Source organism: Rhinopithecus roxellana, chromosome 15 (assembly GCF_007565055.1).
Source record: "Rhinopithecus roxellana isolate Shanxi Qingling chromosome 15, ASM756505v1, whole genome shotgun sequence".
In the NCBI taxonomy this organism is placed as follows: domain Eukaryota; kingdom Metazoa; phylum Chordata; class Mammalia; order Primates; family Cercopithecidae; genus Rhinopithecus; species Rhinopithecus roxellana.
Genome location: NC_044563.1, coordinates 3,292,363 through 3,316,381, shown reverse-complemented (window position 1 = coordinate 3,316,381; position 24,019 = coordinate 3,292,363). Strand labels below are relative to the sequence as shown.

General features: G+C 52.5%; 1 protein-coding gene across 1 annotated transcript in view; it reads right to left on the bottom strand.

Annotated features, from left to right (window-relative positions):
• The window catches only part of SHANK2 (SH3 and multiple ankyrin repeat domains 2), a 679,458-nt gene that overhangs the window by 568,058 nt on the left and 87,381 nt on the right, over window positions 1-24,019 (bottom strand). The window contains exon 3 of the mRNA XM_030918720.1: window positions 15,165-15,383. Coding sequence (XP_030774580.1) covers window positions 15,165-15,371 — 207 coding nt within the window. The 5' untranslated portion in view covers window positions 15,372-15,383. The remainder of the gene's footprint in view (window positions 1-15,164; window positions 15,384-24,019) is intronic.

Here is a 24,019-nt window from a genome sequence, read left to right as displayed (position 1 = left end):
CTCAGCAAAGAAGACTCATGATTCATAAAAGGAGGTGAAAATATCAACATTAAGTTTGGAAGAAGTTGATTCCAATCCTCATGGATGACTCTGAGGGGTTCAAGCCTTCAGTGGAGGAAGGAGCTGCAGGTGTGGAAACAGCAAGAGAACTGGAATTAGAAGTTGGGCTGAAGATGAGACTGAATTGCTGCAGTCTCATGATAAAACTTCAATGGATGAGGAGCTGCCTCTTTGGGATGAGCAGAGGAAGTGGTTTCTCGAGATGGAATTTACTCCTGGTGAAGATGCTGTGAACACCATTGAAGTGACCACACACGATCTAGAATATTCCATAAATTCAGTGGACAAAGCAGTGCAGGGTTTGAGAAGATTTCATCCAATTTTGAAATACGTTTTACTGTGGGTAAAATGCTATCAAACAGCATTGCATGCTACAGAGAAATCTTTCGTGAGTCAATTAATGCAGCAAACTTCTTTGCTGTCTTATTTTACGGAATTGCCACAGCCACCCCAACCTTCAGCAACCACCACTCTGATCAGTCGGCAGCCATCAACAGGAGGCAAGACACTCCACCAGCAAAAAGATTACAGGCCACTGAAGATGCAGGTGACTGTAAGTATTTTTAACAATAAAGTATTTTTTAATTAAGGTATATATATTACTTTTTTAGACATGATGCTATTACACACTTAATAAACTAGAGTGTAGATATAAATTTTTTTTTTTTTTTTTCTTGGAGATAGAGTCTTGCTCTGCCGCCCGGGCTGGAGTGCAGTGGCCAGATCTCAGCTCACTTCAGCTCACTGCAAACTCCGCCTCCCGGGTTCCCGCCATTCTCCTGTCTCAGCCTCCAGAGTAGCTGGGACTACAGGCGCCCGCCACCACGCCCGGCTAGTTTTTTGTATTTTTTAGTAGAGACGGGGTTTCACCGTGTTAGCCAGGATAGTCTCGATCTCCTGACCTCGTGATCCACCCGTCTCAGCCTCCCAAAGTGCTGGGATTACAGGCTTGAGCCACCGTGCCCGGCCTTTTTTTTTTTTTGAGACGGAGTCTCGCTCTGTCGCCCAGGCTGGAGTGCAGTGGCGCCATCTCGGCTCACTACAAGCTCCGCCTCCCGGGTTCCCGCCATTCTCCTGCCCCAGCCTCCCAAGTAGCTGGGACTATAGGCGCCTGCCACCTCACCCGGCTAATTTTTTGTATTTTTAGTAGAGACGGGGTTTCACCGTGTTAGCCAGGATGGTCTCGATCTCCTGACCTCGTGATCCGCCCGTCTCGGCCTCCCAAAGTGCTGGGATTACAGGCTTGAGCCACCGCGCCCGGCCCAATATAACTTTTACATGCACTGGGAAACCAAAAAATGTGTGTGCCTCATTTTATTGCAAGATTCATTTTATTGCAGTGGTCCGGAACCAGACTCATTATCTCTAAGATATACCTGTTATGTGAGTCATTGAGAATACTGAAGAGGATGTTAATGTTCAGGTCATTTCTGGATCCAAAGAAATACTCCCTTTGTTCAGACTTAGCAGGCTGTATACAACCCCACGCCCCAGCCTCTGGTGGACCAGCCATCCTCTCTACGTCTGCCAGCTGGAGCCGCACTCATCCTTTCCATCGGGGCTGAGGTCTCACGATGCCATCCCACTGGCCTCCTGCAGGCTGAGTTGACCACTGGGTATCCTGGGCGGGAACACAGGGAGCTGCTCCAACTGCCCATGGCCCTCAGGCCAGCTGACCGATCCTGTGCCCTTTCCTGTCCAGCCCGTGAGTCTCGGCCTCTTCACCCTGCATTTCCTGCCTCCTAGGAAGGGGGAAGCAGTGCTGAGTTTCATATTTTGCCTTAGGATGTTTCTCCTCGCTCTCTCCTAACTGGCAGGCAGAAGTCGGTCCCTCTGTCACTCAATCTCCTGAAGGCTGTGATGTCCAGATCCTTCTGAAACCTGCTGCGTGCCTGGCCCAAGCGGCTCAAGACACAGAAAGCCTGCAAGTGGATGGAATGAGATCTCCGAGACCCAAATCAGGGTTCTCCCTTATCTCCAGAGAGGCAGTGCATACAGCATGAGACCCGGGTGATGATGGAGTGGAACAGGGCTGACACGGTCAGGAGCTGTAGAGGAGGAGTCTGTGGCTGACACCAGTCTTGTGATGATGTACACACCGATCCTTGGAAGTTCTCGGGACTTCTTAGAGCCAGCCTGTTCTCCCTAAGTTCCCTTCATACCACAAAGGCCCTCAGCCACAAAAGGGAGCTATGTCCTAGCACAGATGAACCATCCACATCTTCCTGTCCCTCCTACTCCTCCCCATCTCTCTCTCCCCTCACATCTGTCTCAGCACCACTCCAACATCCAGCCAGTTAAGTGCTCCTCCCTGCCCTAGCCCAAGCTGCCTGAGGACAGGGGTTTCGGTCTTTTATATATATATATATATTTTTTTTTTTTGAGATGGAGTCTCACTCTTTCACCAGGCTGAAGTGCAATGGCGCAATCTCAGCTCACTGCAACCTCCACCTCCTGGGTTCAAGCAATTCTCCTGCCTCAGCTTCCAGAGTAGCTGGGACTATGGGCACCTGCCACCATGCCTAGCTAATTTTTGTATTTTTAGTAGACACAGGGTTTTGCCAAGTTGGTCAAGATGGTCTCGATCTCTTGACCTCATGATGCGTCTGCCTCGGCCTCCCAAAGTGCCGGGATTATAGGCATGAGCCACCGAGCCCGGCCATTTCTGTCCTTTTCTTTGCATAACCAAACCACAGCTTGTAAACGTGGATGGCACTGAACAGCACTGGATCAACATTCCAGACATGGAACACTCCTGGATGGTATCATCCAACAGTCAAGAAAGGTCTGGACTTCACATCGGGACTGATGAGAGTTTCTGCCTACTGAGCCTTGCTTGTACTCAGTAGACTGTGCAGACTGTTAACTACAGCCATGACCCTGCGAGTGGAGGCTACAACACCGAGGTCTGCAGAACTATATGTGACACAGCTAGGGTTGGCCATGCTGTTGAACAGAATGATGCACCTACACCCCTCTTAGCACAGTTCATGGTCAAGCTCCAATCAAAACCAAAGAGCAGGCTACGCAACATAGGGAAACAGTCTCTACCAAAAAATAAAGAGTTTAAAAAATGAGCCAGGCATGGTGGTACGTGTCTGTAGCCCCAGCTACTCTGGAGGCTGAGATAGAAAGGTCCCTTGAGCTGGGAGGTTGAGTCTGCAGTGAACTATGATTGCATCACTGCAGTCCAGCCTGGGTGACAGAGCAAGACCCTGACTCAAAACAAAACTAAAGAAAAAAATGGAGAGTGAGGGAAAGCCACTCGCACTTGGTTCACATGAGTTACAAGTATTCTGCAAGGTGAGAGACTAAGAACTGAGACTACACAACTGTGGGCAGAATGCGGTCACTGGAGACAGGCAGAGGCAGCTGTGTTTGGCCTGAGTCTGCCACTTATGCTGAGTTATGAGTCACTCGGGCTGCCATGGCAAAAAGGCACCACAGACCAGGCTGCTTAAACCACAAACATTTATTGTCTCCCATTCTGGAAGCCATTAAGTCTGAGATCAAGATGTCTGCAGGGCTGGTTCCTCCGGAGGCCTCTCTTCCTGGCTTGCAGACGGCCGCCTTCTCTCTGTGTCCTTAGGTGGTTGTCTCTCTGTGCGTGTCTGTGTCCTCACCTCCTCTTAAGGACTCCAATCCGATGGGACCAGGACCCACTCTTAACAACTTCATTTAACTTGATTGCCCCTGTAGAGACCCAATCTCCAAACAAAGTCTCATTCTGAGGTCCTAGGTGACGACTTCATTCGATATAGGAATTTTGGTGGGGGACAGACTTAGCCCACAGCACTGAACAACCACGGGCGAGTCTCTGCAACCCACCAAGGGCCACCACCTGCCTGTGGGGGAACACGTCTGCACTGATGAGTAAGACACGTAAACCATGGTGGATCAGCAAACCCACACCGAAAAGTGTCTGGCCTGCGGGGGTCACAGGAGCTTCCTGGGCCAGGCTGTTTTGATTTATAGCAACGTAGCAAGAGAGTTTCCTGTGAGAGACTAAATTGCTTTCCAAATCTGTTTTGGGTCCCGTAAAATGGCGATGATGACGGCTGATTTTGGAAGATAGTAGTGAGGGCGAGAGAGTGTCTAGACAAAGCTTGAGAAAATGGTAAATATTATACCATATAAAATAGGTCTTATTGCCGTGGGTTATCTGAAGGCTGTGGAAAGGGCCGTCCACAACACAAGGCTCAGATTACACAGATGGATTCAGGGACCTCCACCTCTACGGGATCTGCTAATTCACCTTTCTCAGGTGAGACTTACATCCACCTTCCTCTTGACTTCTACCCAACCAGCCCAGGAAAAGCCAAGAGAACAAAGGGGAGGAAATGCCAGGGCAACCCCGGTCATGGCCCCACGGGGACATTCCCTATTCAGGATCTGGAGCCAGAAACGCAGACATCCGGAACAGTCAAGATGCCAGCTCTGCAAACGCATGTAAGCAGCGTTCGGCAAGAACTCAGGAAAGCCAGAAAGAAATCCAAGTTTCTGAGCACATCATTCATTACGAAGAAGCGCATTTCACATTCAGAAGTTCCTCTGCCGTGATTGCTTTCCGTCATCAATTTCTGCATGATGCATTTTTAAGGACCCATGATAAACACAAGCTTGGCAGGGGCCATGGAAAGGTGCACGCAAGTGTCTTCGGACCTTTGATAGCTGTTCACGTGCAGTCTGTGTACCTGCACGCCTCTGACGAACAACCAACGTCAGGGTCACCCCAAACTCCAATTGGTTTATTCCCAAATGCAATTATCCAAATGAGATAATACTTCTTACTGTAGACAGAGGCCCACTGGGCTGGTACGCGTGGTGGCAAACACTAAGACCCTCGCACGGGTAACACACGAAGCTGAAATCAGAGATGTCAATGGAACAGGGAAATACAGGGTGACCTTGACTCAGAAGGACAGCCTGGTCAGGGGGTGCTAAGGTCCAAGGGTCAGGCTTAGTGCTTCTGCATGTTTAAATGCCAATAAAGGGTAACGTAGCTGTGGATTTGTTTTTCCAATTAGAACATTTTTCACACAGTGAAAGCTTCATGGCAGCCGCTGGATGCTGTGGCGAAGGGGTGAGCACACTGTATCTCCGCGCGATTAGTAAAGAGGTTGCCTGCCTGTCTCTGCTGTTGTCAAGGGGATGCTAAACTGAGAGACACTGCTTGGTGCTGCCAGCGGTCCATGGACTCCTTGGGGGTGACTTAATCTTCCTCTTTCCATAGCCATGATTTCAGGCAGTGCCATCGTAAAGCAGAGACCAGATGCTGGCCAGAGAAATCCCTTTAGCAGCAGTAAATTGAAGTGAAGTAACAGGCAGCCATGGAGGGGAGTTATAATTAAAAAGTCCTGACTGCAGACACAAAACACTTACTGTGCACCCACAGCCTGGCTCATAAGTGCGTTAAACACATCATCTCTTCCTTATGTTCTCCAGGAGGTGGCATTAGCACCCCCACGCCCAAAGAGAAATGCTCCAAAACTCCAGATCGTTTCCAGAGCCACACAGCTGCAAGAGGAGGAGCAGGGATTAAGGGGGTCCCCGAGGCCGAGCTAATGAGTTCAACTCGATCCCGGCAGCACACAGACGGAGCTGTGAGTCAGGAAGATTAAGCCAGCAGGAGGTCAGAAAGTGGATTAAAGACGAGGCCACAGAGGCTAGTGAGGCTGCTGCTGGGACGCAGATGCTGCTCAGAAGCTGTGATGCGGGAGGCCTCGTCCGCCCAGAAGGGAGGGCAGCGAGGGAAGGGTGGAGGCTGGCAGGGAGGCAGAGTCGGAGCCAGGCTGGAGAAATCGCCCAGGTCCAACCTCAGAGCAAAGATGCTGGAAAAAAGCCCCACCCTTGGATTTAACACAGAAAAGTAAAAACTGATGATCTGTGGCCCTGGTATTGCCACCCTCTGGATAAGCCTTATCAGATTGGGATGTCAGCAAAGAGGGGACGGCTACTCCTCACCAGCATGGCCTCAAACTACAATACTCCCCCCACAGTGTGGGATTTATAGAGCTTTGCTACAGAACATGTAGTAATTCCAGACCAAAGCCACTTTTCCCATACATTATTTTCTCCATGAGATTTAAGATATTAACTCTAAGCTGAGGCAGAAGAGCACCTCAAGTCAGACGTTTCCCGTGCGGGCTACGGAGACCCCTGCAAACTGGGGCAATCTCTCCCACGTACAAAGCTCAAACCCAATACGTAACAGAGGAAGGGTCCACATACAGTCCTTACAATATTTGCTTTAAATGATGTGTAAGAAAATAAAGTCCTTCTCTGCCTTTATCGAGGGCGCCCTGTGACATGAATGATAACCAATATGATCAAGGCTTGACTTTCCATGGTAACTTCCAGGGCCTTCCCTTTTGTTTTAAACAATTTGTAACTCACCAATTTCTTGATTAAAACAGTCAAGTGTAAACCACTCCTCTTAAGGACAGGGAGGCTAGTTTTCATTGCTGTATTACAGAGACAGTGGAGGCAGAGGGAAGGCTGAGGGGCTGGGGAGCGGCACTCTCTTTGGTCTTAGCAACCAGTTAATGAAACCACAAAGGAAATCAGATTCCATGCCTTCCACCTCCCCAAGAGGTAATCCAAATGCATACTACAAAGGACATGGCAGGGCTACTCAAAGTGGAGACCAAAGATCCTAACAATTTATTTCTATAATCAAGAGAATGGATAGATGGGTGAATGAGTGGATGGGGGGAACGAGGGAGGGGTGAGGTGGGTAGGAGGATGAGTGGATGGGTGGATGGGTGGGTGGGTGGATGGATGGATGGAGGGATGGGGATGGATGGACGGACAGATGGATGGACGGATGGATGGACGGATGGCTGGGTGGGTGGGTGGGTGGGTGGATGGATGGATGGACGGATGGCTGGGTGGGTGGATGGATGGATGGATGGATGGACGGATGGCTGGGTGGGTGGGTGGGTGGATGCATGGATGGATGGATGGCTGGGTAGGTGGGTGGGTGGGTGGAGGCCAAGGAGCCCTCCTGCCACCTACTCCCCAGCAGGCCCAGGTGTTGAAGAGAACACAGCAGAAAGTAAATCTGACCAGAACTGGCTTTCTACCTGGAAAAATCCACCTGAAGGAGTCAAGAACAAACCTTCCTGAAGTGGAATTAAGAGGCTACCATTCAGGATCACGGCCACCCAAGCCACCAATCTCCCAGACACACAAACTCCATCAACTCCTAGTAGATGACACCCAGCTCTCACCTCGCAGGAGCCAGGAACAAAGAGTCAGACACACACACAGCAAAGCATCCAAACACAGCTTCTGATGGTAACGAAACACACCCCTGCACCAGCCGTCCAGAGCCCCCTCTCACAATGGGGTGGGGGAGGGGCACTCACACAGCAAAGCTTCCAAATGCAGTTTCTGATGGTAACAAACCACACTCCTGCACCAGCTGTCCAGAGCCCCCTCTCACAATGGGGTGGCGGGGGCACACTCAACAGCAAAGCTTCCAAATGCAGCTTCTAACGGTAACAAACCACGCCTGCACCGGCCGTCCTGAGCCGCCTCTCACAATGGGCGGGCGCCTCATGGTCTCTGAGGATGAGGAGCCAGCCCCAGGTACAGGAGGGGAAGATAGGCTCAGACGTTGCCAGGACAGGTAGAGTCCTCCCAATATTCAAAAGCAGAGGAATCCTCAAATACAAAATGCAAATGCAGTAATTATGTGTCTGTGACCAAAAAGGGGATTAAATCCTGGAGGAGGAGGAGGTGAAACCTCCTTGCTCCTGGGGTTCTATTTTAATCCACAATAATAAGCAGGCAGGCCAAGGTCACTTTGGAATCAAGCATATCCGCCTTGGCGTGGTGGTTCATGCCTGTAATCCCAGCACTTTGGGAGGCTGAAATGGGAGGATCACTTGAGCCCAGGAGTTCAAAACCTCTCTGGACAATATAGTGAGACCCTGTCTCTATTAAAAAGAAAAAAAAAATTCCCAGTGTGGTGGTGTGCACTTGAGAAGCTGAGGCAGGAGGATCCCTTGAGCCAAGAGTGCAGTGAGTCATGACTGCACCACTGAACTCCAGCCTGAGTGACAGAGCAAGACCCTATCTCAAAAAAAAAAAAAAGAAAGAAAAAGAAAAATCTGAGAGTCCATTTGGAAGCAGCAGACAGACGAGAGGACATCCCCGTCAGCAGGTGTGTGCCACAGGGTGAGGCAGCACAGGTGGAATGAGAGGGCAGGGGCCTCTCAGCATGGCAAAGGTATTAATGAGCATTGAGTGACTGTACGGGTGGGGAGAGAGGGAGGACAGGTGAGTGACAATGTGTGGTCTTTGAGGGGGTCAGGATGGTAGCGCAAACGCTTTTTCCTAAATGAAGTACCCCACTTGAAGATGCACGTGCTTTATAAATGGAAGCACTGACTCAAGCACAGAACAGGACACTCGTTTTCCCAAAGCCTCTGCCGGGAGGTGGGCCAGTCGCAGAGCTCGGCCCTCAGAGTGACAGTGGAGCTATTCGGTGCCAGTCCTTGGGGAGAGGCAGACGTGGGGCCGACGTACACACCCCAGGAGGGCCCGAGAAAGGCCACTGCAGCCCCATTCTATTTTCTTCTCTGCTCTCCTTGCAACATGGCATTCACTGTGGATTAAAAGAGAAACCGCTTCGGGCCATGGGGCCAGTTTTCATCCCTCTTCCTCATTCATGCTCCCCCAGAAATAACAGAGCTCACCGTAGTTTGTATTGATTTTGGCACATGCCACTTGTGTAAAAGGCCACGCTGAATGTCCGGTGCCAGCACTCCACCACAGTGCATTTCAGAGGACGCAGAGATGCTACCCTCCCTGTGCCCAGAGCCCACCCCACCACTCCCTGCGTGGCCTGGGAAGCCCGCCCACACAAGACTATTCAAGTGAGGGCTCTGGTTGTGCCTGAAGGGTCATGGGCACTGCTAGAGGCTCTCACTCAATGACTTAAAGCTTCAGTCCCACTGGAGGGTGAGGCTCAGAAACAGCACTCACTTGGCCAGCAGCCATGGGCCTGGACAGCAGGGGAGGAGGGGCAGCATCTGGGGAGAAGAGGGGCCGCCCAGGTGCTTCTCCAGGGCCAACTCCCAGCTGGCGGGCACTGAGGCCTCGGTGCAGACTCACTCGGCAGCTCCTGGCTGGCTCCTCCAGGCACGGTTCCAGGAACTGTCTCGTGTCCCTGGCTACACAGAGGACTCAGCCCCACAAGGGATTTCACACGGGAACAATGTCTGCTTTGTGGCTGAGAGCTCACACCCAGAGGATTTCTGGTTTTGGCCTCCAGGGGCTTTGTTTGCCTTGAACAGAGTGAAGCAAAGTGGCCTTCAGAAGGTTCCAGAAACAACCAGGCTCCCGCGAGTGGAGACTACGCCCTGAAGAGGCCCTGGCTCTCACGAGGAGGTGCCATAGATTAAATCTGGGCTGGAGCAGAGCTGTGGCTCCATCTGTCACTCCAACAGGTCTCCAGTGCCTCTAGCAAAGTGGGCAGAACACCTGCTGGGGAAACAACCCCAGCCCTGCAAGGGGAAGATGACCCTGTCAAGGACAGCGTCAAACAGGCAGGGAGGCCGGGTCCAGCCGGGTGTAGGAGGCGCCTGATCTCCCGACACCCTTGCCCCACTGCCGATGGAGGACCTCGATGGCTGCCATGACCCGGGCCTCCCTCCTGTGTGGCTGATGAGAGCCTCCGAGTGTGGGTGGCATCTCCAGGAGGGTGGACTCAGGAGAACGGAAACAGTAATGGGTGCTCCCCGGGCTGGACGCCAACCCGCAATGGTTCACTTCACAAGGGGTGTTTGTGTCCCGACAGATGGAACCCCGAGGCTCAGACCTTCAGACCCTCGCCCAAAAGCAGAGTGAATGGCGAGGAGGATGTGAGTCTGACTCACGCTGGGACGACTGGGGCCGGGGCTGCTTCGAACACAGCGCTGCCTGCTGGCCGCCTTCCTGCCAGGAATTCGACTTACAGGTGCAAATCAGCCCAGTACCAAGCAGCTGGTGGCGCAGTCAACGCCAGTATCCCAGGGCTTCCACCCAGCAGGTTTCAAGGCCCAAGGCTGGGAACCCCCGGGACACTGGCTCTGCCCCTCACTGGCTCTGGAGTCTGACCCTCCTGTTCCCATCTGTAAACTGGGATTAAACATAAACCCTCCCCATGACTAAGAGGGGGCAGTGGGGTTCCCGGGGCTGGCTGGTGTCCTGCGCCTTCCTCCACCTGCAGGTTACACGCTGTGCTCCGTCTGAGTGCATGGGACACACGCCCTCTGGACAGGTGTGCTATCTTTCAACAAAGATGCTCACAGTGCTGTCTACCTCAAGGCTGACAGCACTTTGGGAGGCTGAGGTGGGCAAATCACTTGAGGTCAGGAGTTCGAGACCAGCCTGGCCAACATGGTGAGACTCCGTCTCTACTAAAAATTAAAAGAAAAAAATTATCTGGGTGTGGTGGTGGGTGGCTGTAATCCTAGCTACTCAGGAGGCTGAGGCAGGAGAATTGCTTGAATCTGGGAGGCGGGAGACAGAGGTTGCCGTGAGCTGAGATAGTGGGCAGATCACCTGAGGTCAGGAGTTGGAGGTCAGTCTGACCAACATGGTAAAAAAAAAAAAAAAAAAAAGAACGGCAAACAAACAGAAAAATGTCAAGCAATTAAAGCAATTAGAGAAAAAGGTAACAGATATGAACAAGAAAAATCCAATATAGGCATAATTACTATCCCTGAAATAAAAGATCCAACCGATAACACAGAACAAGTAACAAAAGACAGGAACAATCATTAAAATGAAAACATCCTTAAACAGAATCTGCAGAGAGAAAGTTTTTCTAGGAAAAACCAAGAATGTCCAACACCAAACACTTCCTGGTCCAGCAATGGAAGCTACTTCTTTAGGAGTCTAGTCCAAAACAAAAAGTCACCTGTGAGATGGAGAAAATAAATCTGTTGGCCTCAGATGTATTCAAAGCAATGTTCAGGGCAAGAAAACAATCAAACAACATCCCCGCAGACGGGAAATTGTGACTCAAAAATACAGAGGAGGTCAGGTGCGGTGGCTCACGCCTGCAATCCCAGCACTTTGGGAGACTGAGGCAGGTGGATCACCTGAGGTCAGGAGTTCAAGACCAGCCTGGGCAACATGGTGAAATCCCGTCTCTACTAAAAAATACAAAAAATTAGCCGGGCGTGGTGGCAGGCACCTGTAATCCCACTTACTTGGGAGGCTGAGACAGGAGAATCGCTTGATCCCGGGAGGTGGAGGTTGCAGTGAATGGAGATCGCGCCACTGCACACCAGCCTGGGTGACAGAGTGAGACTCTGTCTCAAAAAACAAACAAACAAAAAACCCACAGAAGAAAAGAGTTTTCAAGCCGGAGGGAACAAGTTGACATTTTTGAAACACAGCCAATCCTCACTATGCATGAATTTTGGATTTGGGGTGTGCCTACTTGCTAAAATTGATTTGTAACCCCAAAAGCAATGCTTTTCGCACAAAACAGCCAAAGGTTTCAGTTGCCCAATGCACGGGTTCCCACGGGAGAGTGAACAAGGTGGTGGTCCGACTTCCTGTCTCAGCTCTCACCTTGCAAACAGGCATCTGACTGTAGCCCACAGAGTGTCATGATTCTCACATTGTTTGTGCTTTTTCTTGGTGATTTTGCCATTTAAGAGGGGCCCTAGTGAAGGGCTGAAGTGCTGTCTACTTGTTCCTAAGGCAAGAAGGTTGTCATGAGCTTCACACAGAAAACGTGCCAGAGAAGCTTCACTGAGGCCTGCGGGAGAGCACTGTTGGCTGTGAGTTCCATGTTAATGAATCACCATTACATATTAAATAAGGCATCTTTAAACAGCAACGCACATAAAGCAAGATTACGTACTGACCTATGGTCAAACATGCGACCAGGGGCTTGTAGGAATCAAACCCTGCACTTCCCCTGGGAGCAATGGCCAAGGCGTCACTCATTCAGCATCTGTGGCAGCTTTTTAGAACACAAGTACCACAGCTAATGAGCATCGACCGTCCATTCACTGAGAAAGCACTGCTCTCAGAACTCTTCCTAAAAAAAAAACCACTGAACAATGAATTCCCTCCAATTAAAGGCAAAACAACAACCAGAAAAGGATCCGGCAAAAGTAAAGGCCATTGCAAAGGCAACTGACGGCAGTGACCCCCTCAAGACAGAGAGACAGTGGCTGCGCGCCCTGGAGGCATGGTGGATAGTAAGTGGGAGGGAGCGTGACAGCGTGCAAAAAGTCACTGTCCACACCCAGCAAGGCTCAGGAGGTGGGGGAGGGGAAGTGTGTGTGTGCGCGCGTGAGTGCACCCTTGCACACATAACTAGCTACTCATTCACCAAACTGATGCCCTTTTCTTCCTGGGCTCAGACCTCCACTGCGTTTCCCAGCCTACTCTGCAGTCAGGTGCAACCTCCTCATGAAACCAGGGAAGATGATGCACTTTATAAGTTCTGTCTCTTCCTCTCTTATCTTCTGGACAGATACAGAGGACCCAGTGGAAGATTCCAGAGCTCCAGGGAATGGTCTAGCTATCGAATGGAAAGAGTCTGGGTCCCTGAATGTCTGTATGGATCAGAACTTCCCACCTGTCCATCCTGCCAAACCAGGTGGACTGAGAAAAGAGAAAAAAGTAAAGCATTGATATGTTAAGTGCCTGACATTTGGAGGCCTTTTATTACAGCAATGAGCTTAATTTACCCCTAAACCATATAGGAAGAGGACACAGTGAGAAGGGAAAAAAACTGTAATAAAAAACAAAACAAATTCCAGCCTTCCACTGTTTCGTAATCACTTTTAACTTCACAGATTTAGCTGGAAAAAAGTCTCTTGTGACAAAAATAAATAAATAAAAGAAGCATTTCCTTCACCATCTTTTTCTCCTCTTATACTCAAATAAAATAACATTGATGATGTTCATTTCTTAAGAGCATGTGTGGTTTGAGCCCACATTTACCAAGGTATTTCTGTCCATATACACATCCACCCATTGCCTGTAATCCTGCAGAGCGGCATGTTGGAATGGGGGTCCACAAGTGTTGATGTGACCTCCATTGCTGAGTCTGCCATTTGTGCTTTCCTGCATTACTTGATCTTTACGTAACAATCATTTATAGCTTTTATAAGAGGCATTAAATAACATAGAAGAAGGAACTCCAAAAGACCACGCCTATCCTCCTGAACAGCCTTTGTACTACCAGGGCAGCCCCTGGGCCCCGTGGCATGGCTGGATTAGCTCTGGGGCATCAGGCCACCCTGAGCTTCCCCCACTATGGGTGTCTAATCTTTTGGCTTCCCTGAGCCACATGGGAAGAAGAATTGTCTTAGGCTACACATAAAATACACTAACACTAGAGAGAGCTGATAAGCTAAAAAGAAAAAAAAAAGTTGCAAAAAAAAAAAAAAAGAACAAACTCTCAGAATATTTTAAGAGAGTTTATGCATTTGTGTTGAGTCACTTTCAAAGCCATCCTGGGCTGCATGTGGCCCACGGGCCTTGGTTTGGACAAGCTTGTCCTAGACGCTGAAGCCACTTGGCTGAGGGCATCCCTAGAGGGCACGTGTTAGCCCCCTCAGCCCAGTTAGCATCTCTCCCAGAAGGAGCAGGGCTGGGGGTGTGCTGAGCAGAGGGTCCCTGCTAGACCACAAGCTGCTGGCACTGGGGGAAGAGGAGACACATTTAGCCCTCGCTGGGGACCAAGCCTGAGAGGTGCTAACCCCAGGGCATCTCTTAGCCTCTCCACAGCACCAGGAGCTGGGACCTTGGATGGGCACCAAGTGAGGCACCAGCAACACTCAGCCAGCGGGCAGCACGATTCCCCGATCTCCAGCACCTGGGCCTCCCTTCCCCATCGTGGCTGGGGACAGGAGACTACTCAGAGGTCGGGGTGGATGCGGAGCACTGGGCTCGCCTCCTCAAGCACCTGCAGCAGCCTACACCGCCAGCCCACCTCTCCCCGTTCCTTTCACCCAAAGCTAAAATGAGAAGGGTCCTCCCAGCCCACTGAGGCCCCGGGAGACCCTTCTAGAAAGCACAGACGGAGACTGTCAGGAGCCTCACCCAGATGCCCCTCTGAGTCCTAACTCTCAGATGTCCACCATGTTCTACTCCACAGCAAAAGGGCTTCGTACCAACTGCCCCTACTACTGTCACCCCCACCCGCCTTCCCCAGGTGGACAGACGGCGTGTGAAATGCTCACAGGCCAACCCTACTAGGTGCCTGTCCGCAACCATGATGTTTGCTCCATGCTTCCAGCTCTGTCCCACACCTCCGATTTGAGACCACGTGAGGCACAGTCCCTGCTGTGAGGAAGAGGGAACTGCGGCTGGGCGACCGGCCCCCAGCTTGCTCAGGTGGATTCAGGCAGAAGATGAAGCCACACCCCTTCCTCTGCACAGGAAGGTCCCCTTTACAGACAGCCCCAGTTCCCAGGGGCCATCGTCCTCCTCGGGGAGGCAAATCCAACAATGGGGACCCCCAGGCATAAGGACAGACGTCCAGGGCCCAGCCAGCATGAGCCAGGGCAGCCTGAGGGCTCTGGGGGGCACAGGAATGACACTGGGCCCAGGGCTGGAGGGACAGGAGGAGGCAGACAGTAGCCACGTGGGGAGGAGTGCTCAGAGCTGTACCCCCTGGAAGTGGGGGAGCATGGGACACTGCCCCTCAGGCAAGGTGGAGTCCGGCACCAGGAAGAGGCAGGGCCAGGCCTGAGAGCCTCCTGCACTTGGTGCTCGAAGCCAGTTGCAGGTGCGCCTGCTGCCTGGGTTTCCTCTGCAAGGCTGTGAAATGCTCCTCTCCATCTCTGGGCCCCTTGCCTCAGGTTTGGTACATAGCAGATGCTCAGAGAATGTTTGTGGATGGAGGCGGGGACAGTGACCGCGACAGCATGATGTGAGCCCAGTGGTAGCAGGGAGGGGAGGCGGGCACAGGAGGGAACCTGCTGGGAGCGGGGCAGAAGTATGGAGCAAGGAAGGAGCATGGTGTGCCTGGAACAGTCGGGACCACGGGTCCGGGGAGGACCAGAGCAGCCCTCTGGTGTTCAAGCCACAGGTGACATCGTCCAGATGGGAACCAAAGGGCAGACCACAAGGCTCACCGTCTGCTGCAGGTCATGGATGACGACGCGGATCACCAGCGTGTTGCCCTGGCTCTCCTCCGTCCTGGCACCGCCCGGCTTCTCCGCAGTGGCCCGGATCGTGTCATAGATGGTCTCTTCTTTGGAGCTGTCTGACTCTGACCCCACGGAGTAGTCGGAGAAGCTCTGGGCCATCTCGTCCTCACTGGATGTTGGGCTGCGCGGCATGGCTGCCTGTGTCTTCAAAGTGGGAAGAAGGAAGACAAAGAACAGGAAATGTGAAAATGAAAGAAAACCCAGGGGCCAGGTGAACGCTGGCACTGGAACACACGTGGTGGACTTGCTTTCACAGTCGTGTTTGCTGGTGTGACCGCCAGCTGAGGGCCCCGTGTGTGCACACGTACAAATCCCAAAGGGCGGACACGAGTCAGCACTGCCTGCTCTCCCTGGAGCCTGAGCAAGAGGCAGCAGCCAGGATCCAGAAAAACCCTGCAAACTTTGGTACCACAGCCATGAAACCCCAGCACTCAAAAGGAGCCTGAGTTAGCCACGGGGATGACCACAGCTTCCAAAGATGAAGCAGAGGGCCACCAAGGCCATCTGAGCTGCCCAAGGTAAGAAAAAAGGCTGCCTTTTGTTTTCCTTGGAGGACAGAGCTGCAAGAGAGGAAGAAACACAGGTCAGAATGGCGGCAAGTTCATGCTATAATAACCCCCTCTGCTTTAAACACAGGGCAACGATAGGTACCACGTAAAAACAGAACAAAAAGTCAGGGCCAGGCTCACAGATGAGAGAACCTCCCAGACCAGGACTGGAGAGGAACCCGAGTCATGAGCAGACTGCAGCCATCAGACTCAGGGGTCCCCAAGAGGCAGGGGCAGCTGAGAGTGCAAATTCCTCAAGGTCAAGTGCAATAAAAATTACCCCACAAAGAGTCAGGTCAGGTTGCCACGGGCCACCTTAGACCAAGGCTTTTTTTTTTTTTTTTGAGATGGAATTTCACTCTTGTCACCCAGGCTGGAGTGCAATGGCGCGATCTCGGCTCACTGCAACCTCCGCCTCCCGGGTTCAAACGATTCACCTGCCTCAACCTCCCAAGTAGCTGGGATTACAGGTATGCATCACTACACCCAGTTAATTTTGTATCTTTAGTAGAGACAGGGTTTCTCCATGTTGGTCAGGCTGGTCTTGAACTCCCGACCTCAGGTGACCCACCTGCCTTGGCCTCCCAAAGTGCTGGGATTACAGGTGTGAGTCACAGCACCCAGCCAGACCAAGGCTTTCAAGAAGGACACAGACTGAACTCTGGGGACAGCCATCCACTATTTGGTGGCTGCATCTATGGCATCCTCCACCTCTGCAGGGCAGGAGTGCAGAAAGGGTTGGATAAAAGCTGGCTTGACCCCGGCGATGGCGGGGACTGGTGGAGGAGGGGCCGTGCTGAACCAGCAATTCCACTTCTGGGTGTATTCTGTAGGGAAGGGTGAGGCCACGTGCATGCGGAAAAGCATCTAAGATTGTTCCCTGCCAAAGCAGCACAGGGAAATGCATGGTCACCCTAACTGTTTAGGGACCACTTGATCAAGCTGTGGTCTCTTCATTCCCATGAACTCCACAGCCATGACAATGAATGAACCCAAGCTGCATGCGGATGATCCCCAAAACGTAACACTGTGCAAAAGGAAGGCAATTTGCGGAAGGATTCAAACCATATACAGTCATTTCCAGATAAAGGCTGGAAAGATGTCACACAGTCCCGCAGATGGCACATGGGCATTTCACCCTGCGTAATGGTACAGAAGCAGTCAACTGGAAGGGCACAGGCCCAACGCAGGAGAGCAGTTCCCTCTCAGAGGAAGTCAGGGTGGGCTGCGCTGGCCACGTTGCTCTGAGCCAGGCACTTCTGAAAGCAGTTCCAGCAACTACAGCACAAGGTCAAACTTGATACAGTTGAGGACACAGATGTTTCCCGTATTATTCTCTCTGTTAGAAATCATTCACTAGGAGTTGGCCGGGCGCGGTGGCTCAAGCCTGTAATCCCAGCACTTTGGGAGGCCGAGACGGGCGGATCACAAGGTCAGGAGATCAAGACCATCCTGGCTAACACGGTGAAACCCTGTCTCCACTAAAAAGTACAAAAAACTAGCCGGGCAAGGTGGCGGGCGCCTGTAGTCCCAGCTACTCCGGAGGCTGAGGCAGGAGAATGGTGTGAACCCGGGAGGCGGAGCTTGCAGTGAGCTGAGATCCGGCCACTGCACTCCAGCCTGGGCGACAGAGCGAGACTCCATCTCAAAAAAAAAAAAAAAAAAATCATTCACTAGGAGCAAGGAAGGAGGGCTTGAGTGCCAGGGGCAGAAGAGGCCACCCCAATATGCCCAAATATGCCGCCTGGGCATAAGGCCCATCCTGAGCCGAAGATGATGGAGGAGAAACAGGTGGGAGAACAGCTCGCTGCCTTACCCCGCCGCCGGTGTGCCTCAAAGCAAGACGTAAATTCAGACGGCACGCCCACCCCCACCACACCAGGAAGGACAGAAGTTCATCACTGGAGACAGCTTTAGACCCTTGTCAGCTCTGCCCTGGAGGAACCTATGGAGCCAGCTTCACCAACAGACTAGCCTTCAGCTGCTGTTCCTTTCCTGCAGCTCAGCCACCTCCTAATTGACCCGTCCAGGAATTCACAGTCCTTTCCCTTTGTCTTTTCTCTACAAATGTGCTGTTCCTGCACTGAGGCACTACCCAAGCCCAAGCTCTGGCCACATTTTGAGATACTCTTCACGGACAGGTGCTCCACGTGTCCACAAACTGTTTTTCTCTTGTGACTCTGTCTTATGTCAGCTCAATTTCAGGGCCTCAGGTAGAGAGGAGGGTAGCAAGAAAATAAATTTCTCCTCTGCAGGGGGAGGGATTAGAAGAAAGGAAGGAGGGGAGGGAGGTGGATACATGAATGGATGGATGGATGGATGGATGGATGGATGGATGGCTGATTGTGTGCGTAGGGGAGAAGGAGGAAAGAAGGGAGGGAAGGAAGGAAAAAAGGAAGGAGGGAGGGAAGGAGGAAAGGAGGGAGGGAAGGAGGAAAGGAGGGAGGGAGGGAAAGAAGGAAGGAAAAAGGGAGGGAGGAAAGAAGGGAGGGAGGGAGAGGAGGGAGAGGAGGAAGAGGGAGACAAAGGGAGGGAGAGGGAAAGGAAGGGAAGGAGGGAGATGAAGGGAGGGAGGGAGAGGAAGGGAGGAAGGGAGAGGGAGGGAGGGGAGAGGGAGGGAGGGAGGGAGAGGGGGAGGAAGGGAGGAGAGGGAAAAAGAAGGAGAGAGAGAGGGAGGGAGGGTGGAAGGAAAGAGAGAGAGGGAGGAGGGTGGGAGGACGAGAAAGGGAAGGAAGGGAAGAAGAGTGAGGGAGGGAGGAGGGAAGAGGGAGGGGAGGGAGAGAGAGGGAAGAAGGGAGAGGGGGAGAGAGATGGAGGGAGGGAGAGGGAGAGGAGAGGAGAGGGGAGAGGGAGGGAGAGGGGGAGCGGAGGGAGAGGGAGAGGGGAGAGGGAGAGGGAGGAGAGGGAGAGGGGAGAGGGAGGGAGAGGGAGAGATGGAAGGGAGAGGCGGAGAGGGAGGGAGAGGGGAGAGAGAGGGAGGGAGGGAGACGAAAGAAGGGAGGGAGGGGAGGGAGAGAGAGAGGGAGAGGGATAGGAGGGAGCGGAAAGGAAGGAGGGAGAGGAAAGGAGGGAGGGAGAGGGAGAGAAGTTGGCGGAGGGGGAAGAAGTAAGAGGGGGGAGGGGGAGGGAGGAAAGGAGAAAGAGGGAGAGGGAGGGAGAGGAAGAGAGGGAGGGAGAGGGAGAGGATAGGAGAGAGCGGAAAGGAGGGAGAAAGAGGAAGGGTGGGAGAGGAAGGGAGAGAAAGGGAGGGAGAGAGAGAAAGGGAGAGAAAGGGAGGGAGAGGGAGAGAAGTGGAGGAGGGAGAAGAAGGAAGAGGGAGGGAGAGGGAGGGAAGAAAGGAGGGAGAGGGAGGGAAGAAAGGAGGGAGAGGGAGGGAAGAAAGGAGGGAGAGGGAGGGAGAGGGAGGGAGGGAGAAGAAGGAAGAGGGAGGGAGAAGGAGGAAGGGGAGGGAGAGGGAGGGAGGAAGGGAGAGGGAGGGAGGAAGGGGGAGGGAGGAAGGGAGAGGGAGGGAGGAAGGGAGGGAGAGGGAGGGAGAGGAAGAAAATGATGAGAAGGAAAGCTGAGAAGATTTCCTAATGCAGAACCTAAGTCTGTTGCCAATTATTCATATTAGTGGATAACCATGACATTGATAATCCCAAATCAATAGTTTAATCTTCTATTTAATCTCTGGCTATAAACCAAAATATATTTACTGTGCACCAATTATACATGAAGAATCCCCCTAGGGTGCATGCGGCTTCATGTCCAGCCCACATTCTTTCTTTGTAAGAAAGGCGCCATGCCATGGTCCACAGTCTTCGGAGCACACTGTGTCCAACCACCTAACACAATCCCTGCATGGGTCTCCTGGGAACTCTAGGCTTCGTGGAGTGGGGTGGGGACAGGAGCTTCCCACTGTGCGTGTAGACACTTCATGAGGCACAGATGATGGCACGAGCCAAGAAAAGGGGGTGCCTGTTTTTTGCCATCGAGTCCCTAAAATGGGAGTGGGCTTTACAGGAATCCTGAACTTAGAGTTTTCACAGAACATCTGGATTTCAGTCATCTCTACAAAAATCACAGGCTCCTGCCTCCTGGGCCCACTCCACCCACCTGGCAGCCATGTGGACACTGGGCTGTGTGCCCCTCTCGATGGGGCAGGAGCAACATGATTCACCCAGCCCCACCTCGCCATGCCCTCTGTACAATGGGAGCTGCCGCCCCTCCCCATCGAGGTACAGTGAGGCTCACCCTGCATTCAGCTCACCCACCCCATCAGCCCTGGACCCTGGCAGCAGAAGTGTAGGTTCACAGACCCTGTGCTAGCGTTTTATAACTGGGGGACCCTGTGAGTGTTCAGGGATGTCCCGGGAAGGCCACAGGCAGTTCACCAGGAACCAACGCTCTATGTCCAATTAGGAGAAAGCTGATACCCGCTGCTGGCTCCCAGCACTCCTCCAGCGTGGGAAGAGCCTGCCGGGTAGCGGAGGGCGCTGGAACTATGTCCTCAGCAGGCACTCCGGCCTCGCCCTCAGCTTTGCTGCCCAGAAACCTGACAGCAGCCACTCCCTATCAGGTATCAACCTCCATCTGTGGGTACGATGCCATCCCATTCCACCCGTTTTTGTTCTGGGTCCTCATTCTCCTGGGCCCTGCTGGGTTAGAAAGCAGTGCAGGCATGAGGGTGAAGGAAAGGAGCCCTTCTTAAGTGGAGTCAAAGCTACTCAGAGCTCATGTCACCCATTAATGCAGAAAGAAGCCGAGTGTGGTAGCGGGGCCAGCCTCAGTGTCAACATCTGAAAAATGGCAGAGTGGGAGCCCCAAGCTCAGAGCCCTGGCATAGAGCAGACACGGCCCACATTGGTTCTGTCCCTGCCCAGGTCAGATAATGTCCGACTGGCAAGAGCAGGCAAAAGACTGTCCAAGTTCCAAGCTGCTTCCAGGGGGGCATGTGTAGGAAGCCTCCCTCAGTGGAAAGTGGGCACCCAGTGAACACACACTGGGTGGGAGGCCAGGGCTCCAGATCGCAGATGCCCACGAGAGCAGTCAGGGGGCACAAAGGGGGTGACGCTGGCAGAACGTGGTCCCCAAATCAGCCAGGCAGCAGCATTCCTACTCTGGCCACAGCTGGTAGGTAGGAACGCAGGTCTGGTGTTGCCAGGCCTGCAGGTATCTTTTAGATATGGCAGATTTGATGCAAGAATGTGGAATGTATAAATGTTGGAAATTCACTTTGTTTTTTACTGAGACAGAGTCTCACTCTATCACCCAGGCTAGAGTGCAGTAGTGCAATCTCAGCCCACTGCAACCTCTGCCTCCCGGGTTCAAGCCATTCTCCTGCCTCAGCCTCCCAAGTAGCTGGGATTACAAATACCTGCCACCACGCCTGGCTAATTTTTTGTATTTTTAGTACAGATGGGATTTCACTACGTTGGCCAGGCTGGTCTCGAACTCCTGACCTCAAGTGATCCACCTGCCTCTACCTCCCAAGGTGCTAGAATTACAGGCGTGAGTCACCGCGCCTGGCCGGAAAGTCACTGTTTTTAACACATTACTTTGCAGGCCACATAGTATACATCTATAGCGGGACCTGAGTCCAGGAACAAAAACAACAGCCCACAACAGGAAAGACAGCAAAGACGGGGTCCTGGGGCTGCGGCCCCCGCTGCTGCCGGCGGACATCGTCACCCACTAGGATCATGTCCCCCGGCACTGGCTCCAGGGGTGATGGTCACAAACAAGTACATCTGCTCCCAAACCACAGTGCAGAAGGACCCCGGTGCTGGGTCCGAAGAGGAACCAGGATTTCGTGCAGAAGCCGGGAGCAGAGAGGAGAAGGCTGGGTCACACCACCCGGGCTCTTCGCAGAACCGTCCTGGGAGCGCATGGCCAGAGATCTCACCGGGAGGGTCTTGACCTTCGTAAGGGGCTTGAGTAACCTGATTAGCAGCTCCCTGGGAACAGCAGACACCTGATCACTGCCTGGGAAAACATTTAATTATTAACTCCCAGGGAGAACCACCGGGCAAGGCAGACGGCGCAAGTCCCATCTACATTTCAGACAAACAACAAAGACACTTTACTGCACGTCCCAAATAATTGCACGGGACATACTTACACTAAAAAACTCTCTGTTGTTCATCTGAAATTCAGGCAGAACTGGGTGCGCTGTATTTTATCTGGCAATACCATGGGAGAGCCGGGGTGGGCTGTGCTGAGTTCTCTAATCCCGTGAAGACCAGCATGCTGGAAGGCTCCGCAGAGACAATGAAAGCAAAGACCAAGACACAATCTGAAATCCTGGCTTCCCCAGGAAAAGCCAGTCCCAGCTCAGGGGAGGGGAAGATTACTCACCACCCCTGGCAACCGTTCTCTGTGTAACTAATCTCTCGGGGCGGGCCAGGAGACAGGCTGTAAAACCCCAGGTCCGTGAACTTCCATGACTGTTAGTGTGTGTTTCTCTCATTGGCCCTGCTAGGGTGGACTAACGAGGAGAAAAGAAAATCATCACAGTCAAAGCAAGTTCAACAAAAACTCGGCATTTTGCTGCTAACTTGCTCCAAGAACACCTGAAATCCTCATCCAGTTCATGCATCTTCCAATACCTCTGATGAAAAGGTAGACAGACTTTTCCACTAATTATTTCAGCCACTGTGAAAATATGAAAGCTGACCTGGGAGAGAAGATACGTAATAAAAACAAACAAAAAACCTCACAGCCAGAGCTGACTTTGTCAAGGTTAGGGTTACAAAACCATCGTAAACACCTTTAAAAGTGCAAGAGTTCAGCTGGGCGCAGTGGCTGACACCTGTAATCACAGCACTTTGAGAGGCCAAGGAGGATGGATCACCTGAGGTCAGTCAGGGGTTCAAGACCAGCCTGGTCAACATGGTAAAACCCCATCTCTACTAAAAATAGAAAAATTAGCCGGGTGCGGTGGTGGGCAGCCTGTAATCCCAGCTACTCAGGAGGCTGAGAAGGGAGAATCACTTGAACCTGTGAGGCAGAGTTTATAGTGAGCTGAGATGGCGCCACTGCACTCCAGCCTGGGCAACAGAGTGAGACTGTCTCAAAAAATAAACGACGACAACAACACAAAAAAAGTGCAAGAGTTTCCTCCGCTGAACTCTGATTTAAGATACTTTTTCACCAAAAGAAAAGAGCATTTTTATTTATATGGAATTTCTGAGACACACCCTGTACGTGAAACATGGAAACCGAGATTTTGTGACTGCTCAATGATTTTGTGCATTCATGTGTGTAAAATGCGCTTGTCCTCAAGGCAGTGAGAACCCCGAGGCTTCCCTGGTGGCTTCTATAGACATGTAAACTTGGGGTCAAACGGCTGCAGGACTGACAGCACTCCATGGGAATCTGTGGAACTAGAATAGAATATTCAAGGGATCCAGGTTCCATTGCAATGTTAGAAAACTGCCGTTCTAAGAGCTGACATAAACATAGACCTGACAGCAAGTGCTAGGGGATGCACTTCAGGGAAGGGTGGGCCGCCAGCCAGTCCAGAGTTGGCCAGGTGTGAGGGAAGGGGAGGCTGGCGGGGCAGAGGAGAGAAAGGCATGCCGGATTCCTTCTGTTCATTTAACCCACTGTTCTCCTCCCCGCACTTGCAAAATGTATCAGCTGAGAAGGAGCTAGAAAACAACACATGGGGGCCCTGGAGAGAGGGTGGACTGCTCTGGAAGTTTCTGTAAAAGCAGACCTTCTGACACAGTGTCCCAAATAGTGAAGGGGTGAACCTACCCCACCCATGCTCCCAGAGGAGGGATGGACCTACCCCGCCCTCGCTCTCAGAGGGATGGACCTACCCCGCCCACACTCCCAGAGGGATGGACCTACCCCGCCCACGCTCCCAGAGGGATGGACCTACCCCGCCCATGCTCCCAGAGGAGGGATGGACCTACCCCACCCTCGCTCCCAGAGGAGGGATGGACCTACCCCGCCCACGCTCCCAGAGGAGGGATGGACCTACCCCGCCCTCGCTCCCAGAGGAGGGATGGACCTACCCCGCCCTCGCTCCCAGAGGAGGGATGGACCTACCCCACCCACGCGCCCAGAGGAGGGGTGAACCTGCCCTTCCATGCCCCCAGCCACACCCTCAACATGTAGAAGCCACCAGCCCCCAGTAACTGAAGCAGAACCTGGCTGGGGAGGTCTGGGTATCCGACCACATCAATGCCGGGACTCCGTCTAGCACCACTTCTTCCTTGGGTCTTGCCTAGAAGCTGTCCCCCA